The 22,832-nt window shown below is 43.3% G+C and overlaps 2 protein-coding genes across 2 annotated transcripts in view; both read right to left on the reverse strand.

The window, feature by feature from the left end:
• pid1 (phosphotyrosine interaction domain containing 1) overlaps nt 1–17,986 on the reverse strand; it is a 30,393-nt gene extending 12,407 nt beyond the window's left edge. Inside the window, exons 1-2 of the mRNA XM_071530121.1 lie at nt 17,858–17,986; nt 6,143–6,289 (exon numbers count right to left, since the gene is read on the reverse strand). Of these exons, the coding sequence (XP_071386222.1) occupies nt 6,143–6,289; nt 17,858–17,887 (177 nt within the window). The 5' untranslated portion in view covers nt 17,888–17,986. The remainder of the gene's footprint in view (nt 1–6,142; nt 6,290–17,857) is intronic.
• Nucleotides 17,987–20,118: 2,132 nt separating this feature from the next.
• dner (delta/notch-like EGF repeat containing) overlaps nt 20,119–22,832 on the reverse strand; it is a 56,806-nt gene continuing 54,092 nt past the window's right edge. Inside the window, exons 11-13 of the mRNA XM_071530122.1 lie at nt 22,532–22,663; nt 22,180–22,426; nt 20,119–21,703 (exon numbers count right to left, since the gene is read on the reverse strand). Coding sequence (XP_071386223.1) covers nt 21,592–21,703; nt 22,180–22,426; nt 22,532–22,663 — 491 coding nt within the window. The 3' untranslated portion in view covers nt 20,119–21,591. The remainder of the gene's footprint in view (nt 21,704–22,179; nt 22,427–22,531; nt 22,664–22,832) is intronic.

Below are 22,832 nucleotides of genomic sequence, written 5' to 3' on the forward strand. Positions count from 1 at the left end.
TGATCTGAAGTGCATACCATGTAATTGCAATATCATGGATTTGAGTCCTGTTCACAGCCTATGGTGCAGGTCAAGGCCTCCCTCTCCCTCTCTCAAGTCAGGTTTATTTATTTGAAAGGCAAAGGAAGATCTGACCGATGAGTCTGGTGTTTTTCTTTGGCATTCTATAATCTTCTCAGTCTTTTTGGCCCTTTCTACTTCACTCCCATTTAAAACTAGTTTTTTTTTGTAATCATGAGCCGCCACTGAAGAGCTTTGTTTTAATGTCCATAACAGATAGAGTGAGTGGGAGAGGGGCAGAAAGAGATGGCGACTTGAGAGAGCGTTTGGTCTGATGAGCCAGGAAGAACTGCCCCTTAGCTGGGAACAGCCAAGCAGAAACGCATTCTGGGTCAATCAGTGGATCCGAGGGAAGCCCTAAACTCCAGTCCAGCCTGACTCCTCTAATGATGAGTATCAGTGCCAGGAGGGAGGAGACACTAGTTAACTTAAACCAGATTCCAGACTGCCTTTCAACACCTTTCTGTTCCAAACACACACACAAAAAAAGGCAAAAATACTGATACAAAGGCGCCGTCACACAAAAACACAGACACAAACACACTCAGCACAGACTAGGAACCCCAGTCGTCTCACCCTCCGCGTTTCCTAATCATCTAAATGTCTCTGACTGTGTGTTCTGTTCTCTGTGGTTCACTGAAGAAGAAGTGACAGTACGTCCAGCACACTGACTGACATCAGAATACAAAGTACAGAGCGAGACAAAAACCTTCTCTGCCTGACAGATTAGATAAAGCCGTGGTAGGACCGGCCTGGCCCGGTCCGCTGGTGTGAATGACGTCAGGCCGGGAGAGACGCACGCGCTATCACTCGTTTGGGTTCCACTATGCAGCAGCGAGATGACAGTTTTCAGAGCCAGAGCCAACTGAAAAATGTAAGCAAGCCAATTCAAAAAGGATGAATGCGCTATTCATTTATTTAAGACTTCAACACAAATATGATCTCTTGGCAAAATGGCAGCATTTTTGTCTTGTAACTGAAGGGTTGCTGGTTTGATCCCCAGAATCGGTAATGCCAAATTTCCGCTGAGCAAAGGAACCTAGCCAGCATGTACGTGGGCATTAAACATAAGTTATAATAAGTTGACTGCTGCGATAAAACCACTGTGTAACCGCTCTGAAAGCCAGAGGCGCCCCAGCTAGAGATTATGTTCATTCCTGATCTCCGTTCTGTCCATGGTAACACTTGGCTACCGACTGCATCACCACTGTGCTGCTGTCAAGGAGAGATGGACCTGAGACAGACAGGTGTGTTGGTTTATACACAATACACATGTACAGCGAAGGGCCCACAAGCACACACACCTACATACAGTATAAGAGCACACACAACCTTAACTTGCCTAATCAAGGTTCTAGCCTGAAAACTCTGGGTACCAAAATGGAAATGCCAATCACAACAGAACAGAACAGAAGAGAAAAGTGCAGTTGGACTTGAATGCCACCCGTAAGTGAATCACTTATTCCTTACTGTACTTACCATTACAATTACAATTTCCCATTTGGCAGACGCTTTTATCCAAAGCGACGTACACATGAGATTTTAATACAACACAAGCAAGGTTCTAGTCAGGAGAGAACAACGAGAGTAAGTGCCATAAAGTTAAGTTCTGGTCCAACAGGACATAGGTGCTACGAGGCAGTGCTACGAGGCAATACATAGAGGCAGATAAAAAGTTGTTGTTTTTTTTTTTTGTTTGGTTACACAGTCCATTAGGTGAGAAGGTATTTCTTAAAGATTGAGAGGGACTCTGCAGATCAAATGGAGTTTGGTAACTTGTTCCACCAAGGAACCACAGTAGAGAAGAGTCTGGCTAGAGACTTAGGGCCTTGTTGTGGTGGCAGCACCAGGCGCCGTTCCATTGCAGAGCGAAGTGAGCGGGAGGGAGCGTAGACCTGAATGAGGGAGTTCAGGTAGGTCGGAGCTGTTTTGGTTGCTGCTTTGTAGGCGAGCATCAAGGACTTGAACTTGATGCGGGCAGCAACCGGGAGCCAGTGGAGGGATATGAACAGCGGAGTGACATGTGCTCTTTTGGGCCGGTTGAAGACCAGACGCACCGCCACATTCTGGATCATCTGCAGAGGTTTGAGCGTACATACTGGGAGCCCTGCCAGTAAGGAGTTGCAGTAGTCAAGGCGTGATATTATAAGCGCCTGTACCAGGAGTTGTGCTGCATGCTCAGACAGGTAGGGTCTGATCTTCCTGATGTTGTACAGGGCAAATCGGCATGACCGAGCAACAGAAGCCACATGCTCCTTAAAGGTTAGTTGGTCATCAATCATGACACCCAAGTTTCTGGCAGACTTTGTGGGAATGAGCGGAGCTGATTCGAGCTGGATACTGATCTGTTGTTGTACAGAGGGACTGGCTGGGATGACAAGGAGATCAGTCTTTGACAGGTTAAGCTGAAGGTGGCATTCCTTCATCCATGCCGAGATATCGGCGAGGCATGCCAATATCCGTGCCGAGACTGTGGGGTCGTCTGGCGGGAACGATAGGAGGAGCTGGTTATCGTCAGCATATGAATGGTATGAGAAGCCATGTGAGTGGATGACTGCACCAAGTGAGGTGGTGTATATTGAAAAGAGAAGGGGTCCAAGCACTGACTCTTGAGGTACCCCTGTGGACAAGCAGTGGGATTTAGACACTTCCGCTCTCCCCTCAAGACACTCTAAAGGATCTCCCTGAGAGGTAGGACTCAAACCAGCAGAGAGCAGATCCTGAGGCCTTCTGTCCACCCTACACCCTAGAATATGAGATGTGGGGAGACTTGACATACATGAAAGAAGAGGTAAATGCATAATAGATTTTTTAGAGGAAGAGAATACATTGCTTTGCATTTACCCAATGAAAACTTGAAATAATATGAAATAATCTTCTAAGAGGCAAGGTGTTTTTTTGAGCAGAATCCAAAGTAATTTAGCAACAGCCATGGAGCATGACTCGTGGAGCTAGCATGGCTGAAAACTGCAATGAGCAGAATTTTCTGAATGGATGTGGAGTGGAGGGCTTTGACAGCAGCGAGCCAGGCAGGGCAGTGAGAGGTAGCCTTTCATCCTCGCTAGCTGTTAGCTTTGGCAGAGGGACAGCAGCTCTCAGTCAGCCTTCCTGCCTGCCTGTCAACTGGGGGCGCAACTGGGGGCTGGGAAAGGACGGAGTGAGGGAGCAGGGCAGGGAGGGAGGGAGGGAGATGGAGATGGAGAGAGGAAGAGAAGGAATATAAAACTGTCCTCGGGGACAATAAATGGTATCGTATTGTACCATACAGAAACAAACGAGGAAGGAAGGGAGGAGCGCAAAAAGACTATTAACTGTTTTGTCAGTTTTCTCTGTCCCCTCCATTTCAAAATACACAGCAAGGCTGGACAATGGTAGTGTGAGGCCTTGCAGAGGAGGCAGAAACCAGAGGTAGGCTACTGCAGCAGGTGGGCAGACAGACATGCAGACAGTGATTCAGACAGACAGGAAGTCACGCAGGCCAGATGCAGGCAGGGAGGCAGACCTACAGACAGACACACACATACATAGAAGAAAGCAGCAGACAGATGGGGGGAAATGAGTTTTTTCTTTGTGGCTGGTATTCTGATGAATAGCTGTAGTGGTATCCATGGCAACGTGGTTTGGCTCTCTCAGCAACGTTGGAAAGAGCAGCGTGTACAGAGGTATGGAGGGCAGAGGATGGGAGTGTGTGTGTGTGTGTGTGTGTGTGTGTGGGGGGGGGGGGGGGGGGGGGGGGTGGATAGAGGTATTCACACTTGACAGAGAGGGCCACTGAGTCCAGCCCCGCTCAGCCCACCAGCGCCAGCAGTCTGGGAAATATACTGGCATGCACAAACACTGAGGGCAACCCAGTAACACACACTCTGACCAAAGGCTCCATCTTCCCGCCGCTCTGTGGGCCTTCAGTTGAGTCACGCCATGGACTCGCTCAGTCAGTCAGTCTGCCTCACTCCTCAGACGCCCGTCTTTGTTCAGAACTATGGCAAGACCACAGACTCTCTCTCTCTCTCTCTGTCTCTATAGTATATAGAGAAATGTAGTGCATTATGTCTCTCTCCATCCCCACAGGCCTCGCTCGGCCATATCAGGGTTTTCCGCCTGGGTCACTTTCTGTGCCGCCTTGATAAAAATGCCCAGTGTCAGCAAAAAAAATTGTATATATACACTCATTACAATGGCTGCAGTGTGCACGGTAAGACTTCAACAGTGTTGCATTTCTTTTAATAACATGCAGTGGCGATAGTAATCCAGAGGGGTGCTGTAGTGTTATCTTGCTAGTTCCACTAGTTTGCCTGTACGGCTCGAGTTGGGACTGTAATTGGTGCTGAAAGCAGCTTCACTCAGACACTTTCACCGCAGCGCATTACATGAGAGGAGCCACAAATGGCAACTCGTGTGGAAAAGGTGAATTCATGCTTGAAACTACCACTTTACGCCCACACGAGAAAGTTAATTTTACTAATGTTGCTTGTTCAAATATTTGAAACCTTAGATTTTATCGTGGCTGACAAGATAACATCTTTCTTTAGAAAGAGTGCGTGAGGAAGATGAGCAAGGAGAGCAGCAGGACAGGTGAAAAGGAAAATGTTGACAGTGTTTCGTGGTAAGTCATGTAATAGCTTAACAATATCACATCATCATAAATGGCTATTTAAGCAAAGCCATGAGTCTCATCACTAACAACATTTTCTGTGTTTTATAGGAAAGTATTAATTATTCTGTTTTGTATGAAAGTGTTCATCTATTGGATTAAAGATCATTTTCAATACGGTACTGTTAGTCCTTACTTTATCAACCACAGAGTTAAAGATTTACTGACTTCAGTAACAGGGGTGAGTGTGGGACAGAAGAAGGCACATGCACACTCCCATATATTTTGGTGAAGCCGAGTTACTACCTTTGCCTGATTTTGAGGCAGGGAAAACCCTGCATATCAACTTGTTTGTCTCTTCGTCTGTGTGTGTCTCTCACTCTCCAAGCCAGACCGAACCCCTCTGCCCTGCCAGTAAAGGCTGCCTTATTGAGTTTCACTTCATTTTCACATTTGGTCTGCTGGAACTTTTGGGAAGTGCTGCTGAGGTCTCAGCACTTCTGGTCTCTTAGTTGGCTAGGGCATGTCCTTTTGACTGTGTGTTCACATGCACGCATATACATACGTATGTCTGTATGCGTATGTGTGTAATGTGTGTGTATCCATAAGCCCCTCTGTACAGTGATCCAACAAACACAAACAACCATCAACAACAAACAGCACTGGGTCTGTGTGTGCCACATGTCAGTGTTTATTGGCAATAATTTCTAAAGGGAATTATTTTTTCCTTAACATTCTAACACAACTGCCAACTTTGAAATGTTTTTGCTTGTTTTTGTTAGTTGTGGATAGTTGGAAAAGCTTCAGTTCCTTATAGAGACATGCTTGTTAATGGTATATGAAAGTTATAAAAACAACAATTAAACTGCAAAACAACATGTGCACACAGACATACACACACACACACACACACACACACACACACACACACACACTGTTGAAAGTTGTCTTACACGTGCCCAGTCTTCTGGGTTGGTGTTTACACTGCTATTGCAACACACAGGCAGGCACACACACACTTACTTACTTGGTTGGAAGTGTTATCTGTAATAACAGAGCATGCCTGCTATTTTAATCTGTAGCCCTGTTTGTTTTAGTTTTGAGGACAGAGAAGAGAGAATAGGCTGTGAGTCAAACAGCTCATTGGATCAAACTCTACATCTGACACTTACCAGAGCCAGGGAAAGGAGGAAAACAAACACACCCATGCCAAAACACACGCGCACACATGTGCGTGTGCCCTCACACACACATTCAATATAATTATTCAAGGATGTGATTAGGACAACACAAAAACCTCAAAAAGTAATGAGGGGGGGATAAAAAAAAATACCCAGTGGAAATGAATAGAAGTTGTGTGTCAAAAACAAAAAATGAAACCTTGGAAAAAAAAGAAAGAAAATTATTTGATTATGACTCTATTACTGCTGTTACAGATTTAGGGTTTGGGGATGGGGTTTGGATTAGCAGCTAGGGTTTCTATGATCCTACCTTGTATCCAGCATGGGTCCTGCTCTTTGTGAGCGGTGTGGTGGAGCAGAGCTCGATGGCCTCAGGTTCATGGAAGATCACCGTGGGCAACGGCTCCTTCCTCAGTGTCAGCACATTTAGCTTGGTCTTCAGCATGGTCTGGAAGTGCTGAGGGAGGGAGAGAAGAAGACAGAGTGCTTTTGACTATACTGACTCACCCAAACAAGGCATCACGTGTACAGATTGTGTCAAACCTTAGCAGAATGAGACCAAACAGCTGAGTCAAAACATCACAAACACCAGTCAGAAAGAGAGAGATAGATAGAGAGAGAGAAAAGAAGGCAAGATTGGGGCCATGACTAGGATGGGTACTGATCATGTCATGTTAAAAGATTCTGTGCCAAAGTTTGGTACTTTAATGGCTAGTTAATCTGACATTGTCTTTCATCCATTAGCTATACTACTGAAGTGACTGTTGATTGGTTTACTAGGTAACTACTTGCCACAGACAAAAAAAAAACAAAAAAAAACTTGTCCAGCTGTCACTAAACCTTCATCTCTAGTTTCACAGAAACGTTCCAAAATCTGGCTACATTTTACTAAAAGTGACAGTGACAACACGCAGTGCAATATTTGTGACAAGAAAATAATAAGTCCAGCAGCACCTTGAAACTAATGAAGCACTTAATAGTGTACAATGTTAACCTGAGGCAAGAGAGCTGCACCTTGTTTGACTGCAGACAGAAATGGTGACAAAATAGTCTTGAATAAAGTGTGATTTTCTATTATATTGTAAAATTGAACAATTTTGAACAAATAAATGCTTTATTCACAAAGGCTTGTTTGACACTGTTAAAGTGAAGGAAAATGAATGTCACACTTAAGCATGTAGAAAAGAGGTGGTGGTGGTGGTATCAGTGAGACCTGGAGAGACTAACAGAGACGGTAACGGAGGATCCGTCTGCTGAATGTGGAGAGCAGATGAGCGGAGCGCTTCCCTCCCTGCGTGTGAAGCCTCCGTCAAAACAGGAGACGAGAGCCCGCCTGGACGCCTGCTCTCATACTACAATCCATGGCCGGGGTTTCATAAGGCCGAACAGAACCACATGTTTGTTCTGGTCCTGCGAGTCGTGCCCTGTGGAATTTCTGGGCTTCCTCTAAATAGTCAAGACAAAACTGAGCGGCTAATGAAATCAGGACTTTCACAAGTTGAGCAGAAAAAGGCAGGCCTGTGGTATTTCTGCTGGGCTGTGTGTCTGCGGCCTGCCCTCTGTTATTAGAGATCATACAACACTGCTTATACACAATCAGTGGAATCCTGACAACAAATTCTTTTACACAGGCGATAAGTGTTTTGATGTCGGCTGCATCTGCGTGTGTGTTATATCTCATGTTTTTTTATATCGATTTGTTACTTGTCTCTTACTCCGCAGCTTTCCTGGATGACCTTTCTGTGATGTTGGGAAGTTACCAGACCATTTTTAACTTGTTTTTTATGATAAGCCAATGGAGACTCAGGGGAATGAGGCACATGACATGTTGGAGAATTATGAGTTTTGAGTCTGGCTTGTGAGCTTATTTTGGACGTCATTCCCTCCTTTTCTCTCCTTTATTATTGGTCCCGCTCTACTACATAAAGTAGAAATGACAAAAAATAATCTAAACAAAAATAGAATATTAATTTGGAGGGTTTGGCTTCTACTTTTTTCATGACTTTTCTCAGAATGACCTATGTTCTGTTATTTTGCGGCAGATGGTCAACATTTTTTCAGGCAATGAAAATAGACAATCTTGCCAAAAAAGACCAACATCAATTTTCAATGTTGTTCCTTAAAGCCAAGCAGATCGCTTCCCCAATCAACTTCAAATAGATTTGTTATCCAGTTTCTACTTTGTCATCTACAAACTGGAACAGTATATAAAGTCACCACCATCACATCCAATACATCATCTGTTACATACATATAACTCATAGCTCACACCCATCCCTTGCACAATCTTCTTCAATATTCACATGCATTTCTCAGCAATATAGTATATTCTTATCGCTTGTCAACACATATTATTGATTGTGACATACTATGTTCAATTACAATCAACAGTTTTCTGACTACAGTTACCCGTTACCTGGCTGTAACTGTGATGTAAGCAAATACTATGAATTATTATCAAGTGGGGCTTTCAGATTGAATCCGGATCCATTTTGGGTTTTTTTACCTATGGCAAAAATGAACAGAATTTTTAGATCCCATTTGCCAATCGTTCTGTTCTTAAAATGGGTGAAATGGGTGAAAAGTAGAAATGACATGATGAAGTTACTACATATTTTAAAGCGTCACTGAATTAAAAAAAATATTTTGCTAAAAACCATGGTGCGGATATTGCGTTTCCCTCACAAAGCCACAAAATGCTGGAATGCCAAGCTAAGTATTGTCATTGCAGCTTCAAAACCGATCAGAATCAACCTCAACAAATAAAGAAATGCATAATAAAGAAAAAACAGACAATATTAGCGTTGGACGCAACTAAAGGCAATCACTTTACACCCAGATTCATTTTCACGTTAAAGTGAAAGGGGGACCGGATTCGGAATCCTTTCTTTGGGACGAAAAATGATGTCACGCTTGAGCAACAATTCATTGTGCTCCAACTGAATAATAGGCCCGACCCTATGATGATGCCCTGTAACCACACCCACTGCCATCCTGATGGCGCAGAGGATGTCCTCTAAGATAGAGATGGGGCCATTGCTTGGACCATTGGGACCACAGGCACACTCACCATAGTGGACCTTCACATTGAGAAGAAAACAAAAAAAAAATAGAGGAGAGGGTCAGGAAAGAGGAAGAGAAAGCGAGGATTAAACAAGAAGGAGGAGATGAAGGAGAAAAGGAGAAAAGGCGAGGTGAAGGAGTTGTGAAAGTAAAGCCACATGTGTGTAAACGCTAGCTGACCTCCGCGTCAGCACTTTACGGCTTCCTGACAGCGGCTCGCATTCCTGTGGTTGGCCCCGGTGCTGGGAGGGGGTAAGGGGGGGTTGGGGGGTGGGAGAGGCACCCTCCACCCCCCACCAGGAGCAAAAGGCTTGAGCGGAGGGACGCTTGCGGAATAACGCTGGAATCTTATGCATAATATTTACACTGCATTTAATTTTTTTTTTTTTATTTCTCTACCCCCAAATGTCTCCTCATCAAGTTACTGCTGTTATTGATTCTATTTCTGACTTTAACTTGGAGCCAGGGAGCTTTTCTCTCTTCACGTCAGAGCAGTGTGGGCTAGGCTGGGTTTTGGGGAGGTAAAAGGACAAGGGTGAGTCTGCACTCCATATCTAACGCTAGACAATGGCTGCTGTCAGAAGGAAACCTCAAATCTCCAAATAAAGTCCCCTTTTCAGGATTATGAAAACCAGCCTTGTTTTGAGATTGACGCCTAGGCAATTATACAAGGCAATTTAAATCAGTTTTCACGGGCCTGACGTTTGTGAATGTTCCTCCATACGTACAGGAGAGGACGATGTAAGTGTTTAATTTCAGTTTTAAAAGAACTTTTGGAGTTACACAAGACAGCAATGTCAGGGTTCGATACTCTGACACCCAACACCCAGTGTGTTCTCTGAGGCCTGAAAGCCATGCACTGTGTTGTCTGGTTCACATCTGGGCCATTCACCAACAGCCTTAGATCGATTTCATACTTTAATGTGACATGTGTTTCTGAAAGGTACACCACATTTACAGGAACTGCCGAGGATTCCCTTGTCAGTGTTGGTATGCATTTTACACTTGAGTGAAGCACATGACTTCTCCCCAAAAACTGGTGCCCACATTTGATGGATTCAGAGGGACCATTTCAAAACAATGAATTACATGTATTTTCCTTAGTGACATGGGCAGGGAAATAGCTGTGTATTTTGGCATGTTAGAGGGGGAGCCTATAACAGTATCGTATTTTTCACTCTATAGTAGTATAGATATATTTCAAGAGGCAAGGCTATGCAGCAAAAACATGGTAATGGTGTACACGCTCGTCTCTTACTTGTAGATTCCCATCCAAGTCATGTATATTTAGCCTCTTGGGCCAAATCTAATCTGAACCAAATCTAAAAATCTTTTTTGTATTTTTGTAAGCCTGTCATGACAACCTCTCTTTAAAATTGTACATATTTAGCAGTCAATGTACTAAACAGACTGGAAGATGATGCTAAAAGCATGAATACTGTCTAGTATCATTGCTACCAGTACCCATGTGGTTCATCTGTATAGAAGTTATGATGAAATGGAACAACATAAAACATATGATAAAACAAGAACAATAATGTCTGTCTCCAGACCTTTATGATATCTATTCGTGCCACATTAAACAATATTTGACCTGGTCCTACTTATTTTCTGAGTTCATTTAACATTTGGTGGCCATTTTATGGACAAGGTCAAGCATTTCTCTGAATACTACTGGAAATCAAGGTTGTCATCAAGACAACAATACACACACAAATAATTAAAATAATTTCTGTTGGAGATAATTGGGAATTGGGCATGCATAAAAATACTCAAATTCTGAAAAAACTTGGAAAATCACATCCATGGGATATCAAGCAGGCTGGCTTTGGAGTGTGTCAGCTATGGTGTGGAGTTTGCCTCCTGCGGTGATGAGTTTAACAGGTCACAGATGGCAAGTTAAACTTTTAGCCCCCTGAGGGAGCATTCCGACAGGAGAGGTTCTCAGGTCAATCGCATGGTAAGGCCCTGCATAACAGGGTAAAACAAGTCACTGCCACGCCCACTGAGACACACAAAATAGGGGTTACAGGGATGTGATCAGGACAACACAAAACAGCTGGAAGTAAAAGGAAGACACCAGCAAAAGAAAACTGGATAGATGTTGTGTGTCCAAAAGGCATGAAATCCAGAAAAAAATATACCCCAGGGTTACACAACTAGTCTGAAACTCATCCTGGAAACTCATAAGGTGGTTAGTGATATAAAGGATGGTTGCAAGCTTAACACAGACCTCAAGACCAAAACAGTTTGTAAACAACATTAGATTGGCTCACACACACATGTGAACACACAAACCCAGATACAGATGTAAAGGGCCTGAAGATGAAAGAGTGCGTAGAGCCCTGTACCAGATGTTGTAGGTCTGTCTGGTGTGCTGGCGGAGAGCAAGACAGTAGGCCATCGCGGACTGTTATCAGCTCATCTGTTCTGTGTCTCATCTTTTCGTTTTCAAACGGAAATGATCGCTCCAACATTCAAATATAGAGCTCAGACATGCAGACATGCTCTAGGGCTGTAGACAAGAAGAATTTATACTGTGCATCTCTGAGGTAATTGCTATGGTTGCGAAAAACCTGTTGCAAAACAGAGGCTAAAACCCTAATAACCAATGGTCACTGGGTTAATAAATGCAACCGTTTTACAAGCTTGGAGAACTCGCGACTTCTACGATGCACAGCAGTGAAATACTATGGCTAATGTTAATTTTTGTCAGTACTATGAGTGTGGAGAAAATATGTCCAGAAACCTAAGCAGTCAGGCACATCTGAGCTGTGTATTATTAGCTTGTTTCCCATAGTTACAGTGAAGGCAGGCAGAAACCAGTGACTAGTGAGAGATGTAATAGCTTAGTATGATGAGGATCTGAACCCATGCAGTGCTAAGTACGTGGTACTCGCATTGGAAGAAAGAGCCACCAGGAAACCCCATCATCATTAGCTCATCTGAGGAGAAAGAAGTGGCCCATTTAGATGAAAAGAGATCTGCTACTTCTGTTTCAGCAATTAAATATGTCATCATCTTGGTGCGTGGCACAAAAACTTTTATGCAACTTGTTCGTTTACCTCGTGGCACCACCTGTTTACAATGATTGGCTACTTCATCGATGTGCACCTACATTAAGTCCTAGGGCTGGGCACCTAAGGTTGGTATTTTTTGGTAGAGACCGAATCAGGTCAGTACACAGTACCCAAACATGTCTAATTGGTGCCAACTTTCAATACTTTTGTATTGTTCTGGTGCAGCCAATCTTAAACCGCAACAAGCCTTTACAGAGGTGAGCACTCAGGCACAACACAAACTTGCACAGCACTGAAATGATTTGTTGATGTAGGTAGCTGACTATCTCTGTTTTTAGCAATCTAGCTAACGCTAGCTAAAACAGAGCTTGCACCGATTTAAGTAGACATGGGTCATTTTTCTAGCTTCATTGCCTAATCATGTCCCTACAATAAAGTTGATTGCCTGAAAAAAGTACTGATTTGACACCAGTATTAAATTTAAGGGACCAGAATCAATACTGAAAAATTTGACATGATACTAAGGCTGCAACGATTAATCGATTAGTTGATAACTATTAAAATAATCGCCAACTATTTTGATAATTGATTAATCGGTTTGAGTAATTTTTTAAGAAAAATAAGTCAAAATTCTCTGATTCCAGCTTCTTAAATGTGAATATTTTCTGGTTTCTTTACTCCTCTATGACAGTAAACTGAATATCTTTGGGTTGTGGACAAAACAAGACATTTGAGGACGTCATCTTGGGCTTTGGGAAACACTGATCAACATTTTTCACCATTTTCTGACATTTTATAGACCAAACAACTAATCGATTAATCGAGAAAATAATTGACAGATTAATCGACAATGAAAATAATCGTTAGTTGCAGCCCTAGATAATACCCAGTCCTATTCAGTCGTGTAGAGGACAGATCATTCTACTCTTCAGTTATGTCCATTTCCCAGTGATGGGACAAACATGATTGCTTAAGTCACACATTTTATATCTTACTTCACTCCACAAAGATAAAAAACAATAAAGTTTAACCAACAACACGTCTTTCCAAACAACGACTTCACTGGGAAGCGTAACAAACCAGTCGTCATTCTGGCCTGGCACCCAGCTTTTTCCTGTTCTATTTTGCCCCGTCCTCAGACTTCATTTAGCTACACACACAAAACATATCCTCCTATTCCTTCTGGAATCTGATTAAAGTAATATTTCTGACACAGTTGGAGCCGTGGCTCACAGGTAGAGCAGGAGGTCTTGTCCACCCAACAGATACACACACACACACACGGTGGCGGTTATTTCCTAAAACCACAAGTAGGATGCCCTGCACCCCCATCCCTTGCATGGTAGGGACAGGGCAGTATAACATTCTGAGGCTGTCCCTCTATGTGTTTACAGCCTCCTCCTCTGATCCCGGGACAGTTTATGAGAGGAAATCTGTCTGAATGGGCTCAACCCAGAGAGGACCGTGGGAGGTCCATGCCCAGCCCCTAAGTGGAGGAAAAGCCATTTCTCCAAACCATGATTGGACGGCTAGGTGTGTAGGGGGGGGGAGGGTCAATGATCGGATGTTGTGATTGGTGGGTTAGTTCTGTAGGAGGAAGTGGGTATCAACGGACCCAAACCTCAGACCCTGGGGGTGGCAATCTCCGGCTGGCAATAAAAACATCATCAACTCTTTGACGCAAACAGTCAACACACCCCCACATCTTATATATATTATATAGCCCACACAGCACCAAGACACACATTAACAAGACATGCTAATGACACAAAACACATGGTCCATGCAATGTGCTCTATTTCTACACAAGCAAACCGCTGTTGTCAAAACCTTGTATCTGCAAAACGTGAGCTATTCAGTAATTAAGAAAAAGAGCCTCATTATCGTCTCCCACGATTTCATCATGGGCCTATGGATCGATCTTCGATCTTCTGTTAACTCAGAATGTCTCAGACAGCGCTAATCAAATTTTGATAAAACTTGGGGGAATGATGCATCTCACCACTGTGTTCCAACAAGTTCAAAATTACACTAGAGTGGGTTGCCTCTTTGATCACCGAAAAAAAAAGAATCACTGAAGACAAAACAAAATCCTCTTGAGTAACTAGCATAGTTTTTTCTCTTTGGGCCTAAACTAGTGAAAGGATCTGGACACTGAAAAAAGCAGGACATAAGAGGGGGAAGACAGAACAGCAAGAAAATGAAAAATTATGGTAGTGTTCTGTTCCAAAAATAAAAAATAAAACTAAAAATCACATTGTTGAGACTATTCCTTTTTGATCAGTGGGTAGGATCAAACTCCTTGAAACTCCTGAATCCTTGAGAAAACCTTGAAAATCACAACCTGCTCAAACAGGATATTATGCCCATTTGTCGTGTAGCAAGAACCAAACCAGCCGTCTGCTACAGCATGCCAAGGCCTTTCACAGAGCAGATGTGTGCTGGTAGAAAGACCCATCCAGTCGGGGGAACCATGGGAATGCTGTGCCAGCGCTTCTTATGGATTCCTTTCGCCAGTGAGGCCACAGTCTCACCAACATAGCCTGTGCCTGACCACAAAGCAGCCCCAGACAGAAACAGAGACAGACAGACAGACAGACAAATAAAGGCAGAAAGAGATGGCAATATGCAGACAGTAACAAGGAAAGGCGCGCAGATAGATGCAGTGTGGTGGTTGGTTCTGGCCATGTTTGACCTCAGCCAGCTATTTATGCACTGTCAGGACCAAACCTTTTCATCTGCTCAGTGCCGTTTGTCAGTATCACAGACATGAAAATGTCAAAAATGAAAACCATGGCTAAAAGGAGCTGCTGACAGAGAAAAAAACATGTTTAGTAGCCCCGGAGATGGTCAAGAGGGAAGCCTGTTGTTTTGTGTTTGTGTGTGTGCATATTTGCCTGTCTGCCAACTTGTGTGTGTGTGTGTGTGTGTGTGTGTGTGTGTGTGTGTGTGTGTGTGTGTGTGTGTGTGTGTGTGTACATTTGTGTGAGGACCAGTGCATATTGTGCAATCTGCTGTTGAACTAACATGGCTGGTTTGTGCCTGGGAGGAAGGGCTCCTGAAACTGATTGAGGGATGTGGTCAAAGAGAGGTAGGAGGGTTGGAGAAGAAACAGAGAGACAGACAGAGGGAGAGAAAACAGAGACGCAAAGAGACAGAGACAGACAGAGCAAAGACAGACAATGCAGCACCAACACGTGCTGTTGCAACACTGGCTCCGGTTCCAAGACACTTCTGATTGTCAGTAAAAATGAGCTGTAAACCCATAGGTACCCCGTAACTCACGCCATGACCTATCTCTGCCTATTTCTCTCTCTTCTTCTGCCCCCTCCCTCCCTTCTCTTCCCACTCGAGCAGGAGACGAAAATGCAGCAAGACATCAGATGTTGCTATGGCAACAGAGGACAGCGCAGGTGAGAATATTGTGGATCGATGCCACGGTGAAAGAAAACAACAAAACACAACATAATAAATAAGCAGCAGGACGTAGCTCCGCTACCTGACTGCTTCAGCTCCCCAGAACACCGCCATTCCTGCCTCAAAGAGGTGAAGGATGACAATATCAGTCGAAAGGATGACCGTCGTCATGGTTACAGAGCAGGGAATGGCCAGACATCGCTATGGTTGCACAACACAGTGTTTCTAGGCTTTTTTTATTGCAATGGTTATTCTCTTCTATACTGTTAATTTGAACTAGGCCTCTTCCTCACCGATTCTAAAACTCATGTGCATCAACTGTTAACCATGCCAGTAAATTATTCACAGATATGGGTCGTAAAAATAAGTATTGAACGTTTCTATCCCAAATAGCCCCTGTGAGTGAAGTGCGGCCCTCTGGATCATGGGCTGTTAGGTAGTAGGGAATCCATGAGGGATTCTGTTTTGTACACCTCAAGAAGAGGAGTTACAACCTTGATAGACCTTGTGGATCCAAATTCTGCTCCAAGGGCATTGCTTAATGACTTAGTGAATCTTCTTGTGATTGTTGAGCATCTCACCATGTTACATTTTGGCAGCCAGGGCTATTATTGTGAAAATCCTACTTTGTGTATTTCTGCACGACCCCCAAAAGAGACTGTTAAGAAAATGTTCCAGTGCTGATGCAGGATATATGCAGGGTGGGGTAGTGTACAATTGTATTGTACATGACCATTACCATAATCTCCTAATGGTGAAATGCTTTGGGGGAATCATGGCCAGGGCCGTAGGGCTAACTGACCATGGCTCTGAGACGGACAGGATTTCTGAGGCCTGGAAGACCCGAGAGCTGAGTTCGCTCAGACACACACACTTGGAAGTGTTTCTGTAGAGTTCTTTCAGTGGTGGACTGCAGATGTCGGGTAATGCTGGTTTCCATTTCAGAACATATAGTGAACTTTTTGGTCTGGGACTTATTCCAGTTAGAAGGAATCCTAACTATTCATGTTCTGTGATGTGGTTGTGAATGTCAGTGGGTAAACTATGACCTCCAACCACACAACCATCAACATAAAGCCAAAGCAATTATACTTTCATAAAAGTATTAATTGTGTTGATGTATATTATTACTATACCTCAAAGTTTTCAAAGTGTTCAGCTTGCACTACATCAATGTTAATGCTGCTATATTCCACGCAGGTACAATGCAGGACTGGATAGAATCACTGAAAATACTGGCTCTAGCAAATTTACCTGAGCAATAAGCCGGGAGATGTTGTGATTAACAGTGATTTTAGACCACTTGTTAGGCATGACATGAAGCCCAGTGCCTAAACCCCTCTCAGCTGGTCTAAAAACACTGCGAATTGTTCAATAAACATTTTATTTTTATATAAACAATAGTTAACTGATAACAGACGTTGTTCTTCCGCCAAGCAATATAGTTCTGGAACGCGGTTGCTAGGCGACACCAGAGTAGCGGAATGAGTGATGAGTGATTATCAGTTAGCCTGGCGCTTAAATATTTAAATTAACTGGTATGTTATGGGCCACAAGTGTGCGTTTATCGGATAATTTACAGCTGCCCCGACTCAGCCAATCAGAACTGAGGACCGGAACTATCCGCTTTAATAATATGTGATTCCATCTTCTTGACGCCTGGGCAAGAGAGGGGATTGTGCAAGTTCACTTGGCAGGCAGTCCGTACCCCGACATCTGGAGAGCATTACGTCTGCAGGAGACGTGAAGCCAGGCTCGGTGCACGGCTTGCCCCTCGCCCCTGGATATCAAACTACGTGTCGTTAACGATGTTTTTTCCATCTCCAAACAGGTCAGAGACGCCAGGTTGTTGGCTAGGACCTGCTTTTCAGCGACTTCACACAGAAACATTCTCGTACCCAGAGCTTCCAGGAAGAAATGAGGAGGGGAAAACGAGAGATTAAACATCCTAATCTCATCATAGGCCAAGCAACATGACGCCATCTGAAAAAAATACTGACAACAAAAGTAGGCCTACCGTTGCACTCAGTAGGTTATAGTGTGAAGGTAGAGTGTAAAAGGAGGCTCAGATGAGCCAGGCCTGAGGGCCAACATGGCCATTTTACTGACTTCTGGAATGCATGTCTCAGAAAATGTATGAACATCTCCTGTGGTGGATTTGCGGAGGAATCCAGTAGAGGTATATACAGTACACTGATACACTGTAGCCCAGGCTTGCGTAACGTACGTTAAAACGTAGCACTAGGCAAATTGGAATAATACGGAGCGAGCAGCAGCAGATGAGTGTTTGAATAAAGAGAACTGATTTTTCACATTTAAGCAACGACATTTATGCAACGAGGTGAAAGACGGTGTACACAAAACATCTGTAGCTAGCTGCTCTAAATTCTGCAGAAACCGTAGCAAGACTCCTAGGCTGGAGCCACACACAGCACGGTGGGCTGCAAGAACTGCTAACACAGGGTTGAACCGTTTATTCACTGCTGCTCTGTCGAGAAATAACGTTTAAAACACCCGTAGCCTACCTGCAATCGCTCCGACGCGGGCTGCCACATATTAGGAGAATCAAAGGTTTTCCGTCTTTACTACAGCTTGTTCTCTTTTCTCAGTCCAGCTCACATCTGCTCGCTTTCACAGCTTGCCTCTCTTTCCTCCTTCAATCTGGACTGGACGGTAATGAAGGCGACGTTGCTCCGCCTGCGTGTAGTTACCAGACTGGCCTGCAGGTGGCGGTGCCAGGTCTTTGTTTGTAGTGTCAGCCTTGCTAATGCTGCCTTCACGTGCTGTCGGAGATACTACGATTTCGCCAGAGCGTACATGACTCAACAAAGTGGTAAACACGACCGTGGAAATTTCTGATATTTTATATGACAAATAAACAAACACAAATAAACTACTTTTGTTTTAAAACAAATATTGGTAAACCAAACAGACCAAAACCACCTGAGTGCACGAGAAATCATATTTACGACTTTTGTAGTCGGAAGTATGAGCTTTTCAAGGAGCTTTTTAAGGCACCATAAGAGTGAGTCAGCCTCAACTGAGAAACCAGCCAATGCAGGAATGCTGTGAAAATGCCATTGATCATATAAAAGCCTAACATAAATGGCATGGCATTATTTCAGCGGCTAGTGGCAATAAAACTTGGTTAACTTCAATCTCTCACAGCAATAATTCCCACGTTTCACAAAGGCAGCTAAAGACAAAGTCTATGGTGAATTGCTGCACAATGATTTGCCCACACAGTTTTGATCTTCTTAGGCTTCTCGAAACCATGTTGTAACAAAAACATTCAGTCTGCCCGGCTGTGTTGAATTGAGATTGGCCTGGTATGACCTTGTTATTCTCAGTGAGGTCTGGGGACCCACTGAACCATTGTCCATTATTCACTGATTTAATTGTGCTTTTTGCACGATTACATAAAAAGTAGTCTAGATACTTTGCACACATACTCATAGTGTAAATCTACTAAATGAAGAGTTTTGTTCAAAATCCACCATTTAACAAAATGAATGCTGACATGAAAGTAAAACTAATTTCAGGAAAGTACCAGCATTTTTCACTATTTTAAGGCCTTTACCTACACAAAAGTTGGTGAAATCGAGTATATTTTTGCGATTGGGTGATACATTTCAAGTAAAATGCTAGAAAAATGCTAAAAAAAAAAAAATGTATAATTAAACCCCTCAACTGCATGTAGCGTAATGAGAGAATCTCAGTTTATCAACATGGAGGCCTCGGGATGAAAGAGATCGAAAACCCCTGGTACAGAGGATGTGTCCTGGGACCCATGTCAAGGCCAAACAGAGACCACCCTGACCCCCCCTCCCCCCCCCGGGGCATACAGAGGGCAAAGGTCAAACACTTCGCCTCCATCTCAGACTATAAGCAAGCCATCAATAACGTCTGGTGCCCCTGCAGTGTGTGTATGTGTGTGTGTTTGTGCACATGCATGCATGTATGTAGGTGACATGACTCCACAGCCCCAGTCTGTATTTAGAGCTGTTTACTTGGGGAACATCTGGATTAAGCCTCAGGTCAGCGAGGCCGTTCACAGGACCAGCGCTCCATATTTGGTCTTTCCCACGGCTGACAGTTCAGTCTGGTGGGTACGACCTTGGGACAGGCCAGTGGAGAGAAACAGATGTTGTAGAACAGTTGTTTACATTTTTGTTTTTTTTTGGTTTTTAATCAGGCCCCATGTTTTTCAAAATATTTTTTCTTGTGTGTCAGCTAATCATGACTGATCTAAAATTAATGGAACTACTAATCCAGTAAAATGTATGGAACTATGTAGATGCTTCACTGTCAACAGCATAGCTAAATGAAACATTGAACATTTCCTTAGTTTAGTAAGTGACACAGCACCACTGTGATGATGGTGACTTGAAATTTTCTGATATTCTCACTTGTCTGTTTTAAAATGGAGGATTAAACCAATGTCAATATAATCCATACTAGTAGATGAAGAACTGTGGCACACACTAAATTTCCCCCAGTGAAAGTGAGAAAAGACACAAATGTCCCTGCAGCATTAGATAGTTCGCTGACGCTGAATGAGGCCCGGGTCAACAAAAACTTGTCAGCCTGACTGTGGGTGATTGATTGGTTGTTGATTGGTGATAGTAGTGTTACAACCTGGCTCAAGGAAGGTCATGGTTGAAACATTAATAAACATAGTTTTAGTTTAATTTACAAATCATTAACAAATATATTTGATTTTAGTTTATGACAACAATTTAGACAGAATTCACACGGGACACCTGATAAATAGATTGTGTTCACTTGTATCTTTATTGTTACATCATTCAACATAGATAATAGGTAATCATGTGGTTGCTGTGTTTAAAAAAAAGAAAAGGAGGAGGATTAGCTGAGCCTAGTGGCAAAACATCGCTCAGGCCAGAGGCTTGACCTGGAGAGGAACAACACAGCTGCACAGACAGAGAGTCCAGAGGCAGGACACAGAAGCACACATATACTGGAGTAGACTGGGCTAGCCATCCTCATCCTCATCCTCATCCTCATCCTCATCCTCATCATCATCACCATCACCATCTCCCTTCTCCTCCTCTTGCCTTTCATCCTCTACATCTTCTCACTCTCCTCCTCCTCCTCTTTCTGCTCCCTCAGCTCATCCCTAAAGCCAGTGGAGGGCCACTCCTGCAAAGAAACTCTCATAAAGAAACTATTCAACACTGTCAATACTAGCAATTTATTTGTACAGAAACGTCAGCAGTGTAGTCAATGGCATAAACAGGTACACCGAGTACACCCAATTATTTTTCTGTGCATTTAGATTACACCCTATAAACCTAGCTATCACTGAAATACATAGGATGGTAGGGTCACAGTACTCCACTCTCTCCTCAGCAGTATACCCACGCTCTCTACTATTAGTACACCATTGAGAACTTGCATGTAAAGAACAGGACTATATGCATTTAAAAAAAAAAAAAAAAAAGCATTGCTCCATCAGCTCCCAGTTGACTAGTCATTTTATTACACATTTTATTTGATCTACCAACCACAAATTACCCAAAGAAAAGTTTGGCACAAACCTGACAGAGAGAAATACAGCTACGATGAAAAACAAAAAATACCAACAACCAAGTACGAAGGGTTTCAAAATAATGCAGAGAAAACATCAAATCTACCCATGCACCAAGTAAGGCAACCTACTGCAGATCTTTTAAATATAGAAAGAAGGTACAGTGTATGCACTATGAGGAGTGCACCTATTACTACCACAGCTGTAAGGACAGTTATCAGCACTGCCTGCTGAGTCTACACTTAGAAATTGGGTTCATGGGTCGCTGGCCCCATCTACAGACAGACAGTCTGGTGCAGACTAAAGTCATCACTCTATTGTACAGCAGAGGTTACTGGTAGTGTCACCCTTCATCAACAACTAAAGTAATGCAAAGTATGCTCTTATGCTACAATATAGCCTTATCGTGGACTTTGACAGGAAAATAGATGTATCAAATTCCAGATTTGTTCTTTTTAAACTACAGTATAGTATATTTTGGATTTTTTTTCTTCTTCTTCTTCTTTTTCTTGTTCTTCTTCTTCTTCTTCTTCTTCTTCTTCTTCGTCTCCACTTTACATTCAATTTTGTTTTGCTGTTATTTTTTTTTCTAAAGAAATACTGTAAGATTTATACTGACTTTCTGTACGTGTGTGTGTATTCATGCACATCTGTACGTGTGCAGTTGTATGTGTGGGTCAGGATAAGATGTGCTGGGACGGTTGTGTTTTACAAATCCTTCGTTTTGATGAGGGTAACCAGAGGCTTGTCATCAGGACTGTAGTCTTCATAGGTGATGGGAGTGGCATCGTACATAGCAGGCCTGGACTTCTTCCCAAATCTAACAGGAAAGCACACACATCAACCGCACATCATTATTTGCATCATGTAATACATTTTTGCAATGTAGCTGTGTCTATATGATGACCATTTTTTGTTTCTATTGGGTTAGCACCGTGATGTAGTGGTAAATTAAACGTAAACAACTGTTTCTAGAGGTAAGACTGTGTTCTTAAAAGGTAAGGGTAATCTGTCTACAGCCTGACATCTAATGGTAAAAAGCTTGCTATTGAAATTACGATCTTCTATTGGCTGATCTCTGGCGACAAGTGATGTCACCTTCTATAAAGTATGTAAAAGTGAGTAAAACAGGTGGTCACCTGGCACCAAAGATCAGCTAATAGCAGATGGCAACTTCAGTAGAATGCTTTTTACCATTAGGTGTCAAGCTTTACAAAGATTTAGGTTTGGGGTTTATGTACTCTTTCATCAACTTTCCTGGTCAAATAAGGTTTTTATACCAATCCTGCGACTGACCTGGCATGGCGGATGGAGGCGATGGCGTTGCTGAACTCGCTGTCGATGCTGCGGCAGTTGTAGAACTCCTGGTAGGCGTGGCGCGACGAGCCCTGGTACTCGATGCGGCTGATGCGGCAGATGCCCACGATGAGGATGATGAGCATGAGGACGAAGGCCACGCACAGAGCGCCGATGATGATGTAGAGGGAGTGGCGGGGCATGTTGGTCAGGGTGTCCTCGGGGTGTGCTGGCTTCCACTGCAGGTCTGGGAGAGTTCAAACACACACACAGGAAAAGGTAAGGATGTTGCTTTCCACATGTCTAATTTAGAATAACAGTTGAACAGACGGTTTCTGGCAGGTTGACTTACGGATCTCACAGCTGGGCCCCACCCACCCTGGTGGACAGTGACAGGTGAAGCCGTTTGATTGGTCAATGCAGGTCCCCCCGTGGTGACAAGGGCTGCTCTCACACTCGTTGATGTCAACCTCACAGCTCTCCCCTGATTGGACAGACATATCAATCAACAACAGAGGTTGGAAAGTCCCGGTGTCCTGACCCAATGGTTTTCAAATAGTCATTTCACCATTATTTCATTAACTTAATGTTGTTAATGTTATCACAATGAGAGACTGTATAAGAAGGGCTGTATAAGAAACTCTGATCATTCT

This window comes from Centroberyx affinis, unplaced genomic scaffold, assembly GCF_046629955.1.
Source record: "Centroberyx affinis isolate AG114_WGS23_722 - 3 ecotype Tasmania unplaced genomic scaffold, CSIRO-AGI_Caff_v1 ptg001882l_1, whole genome shotgun sequence".
Taxonomy (NCBI): Eukaryota; Metazoa; Chordata; class Actinopteri; order Beryciformes; family Berycidae; genus Centroberyx; species Centroberyx affinis.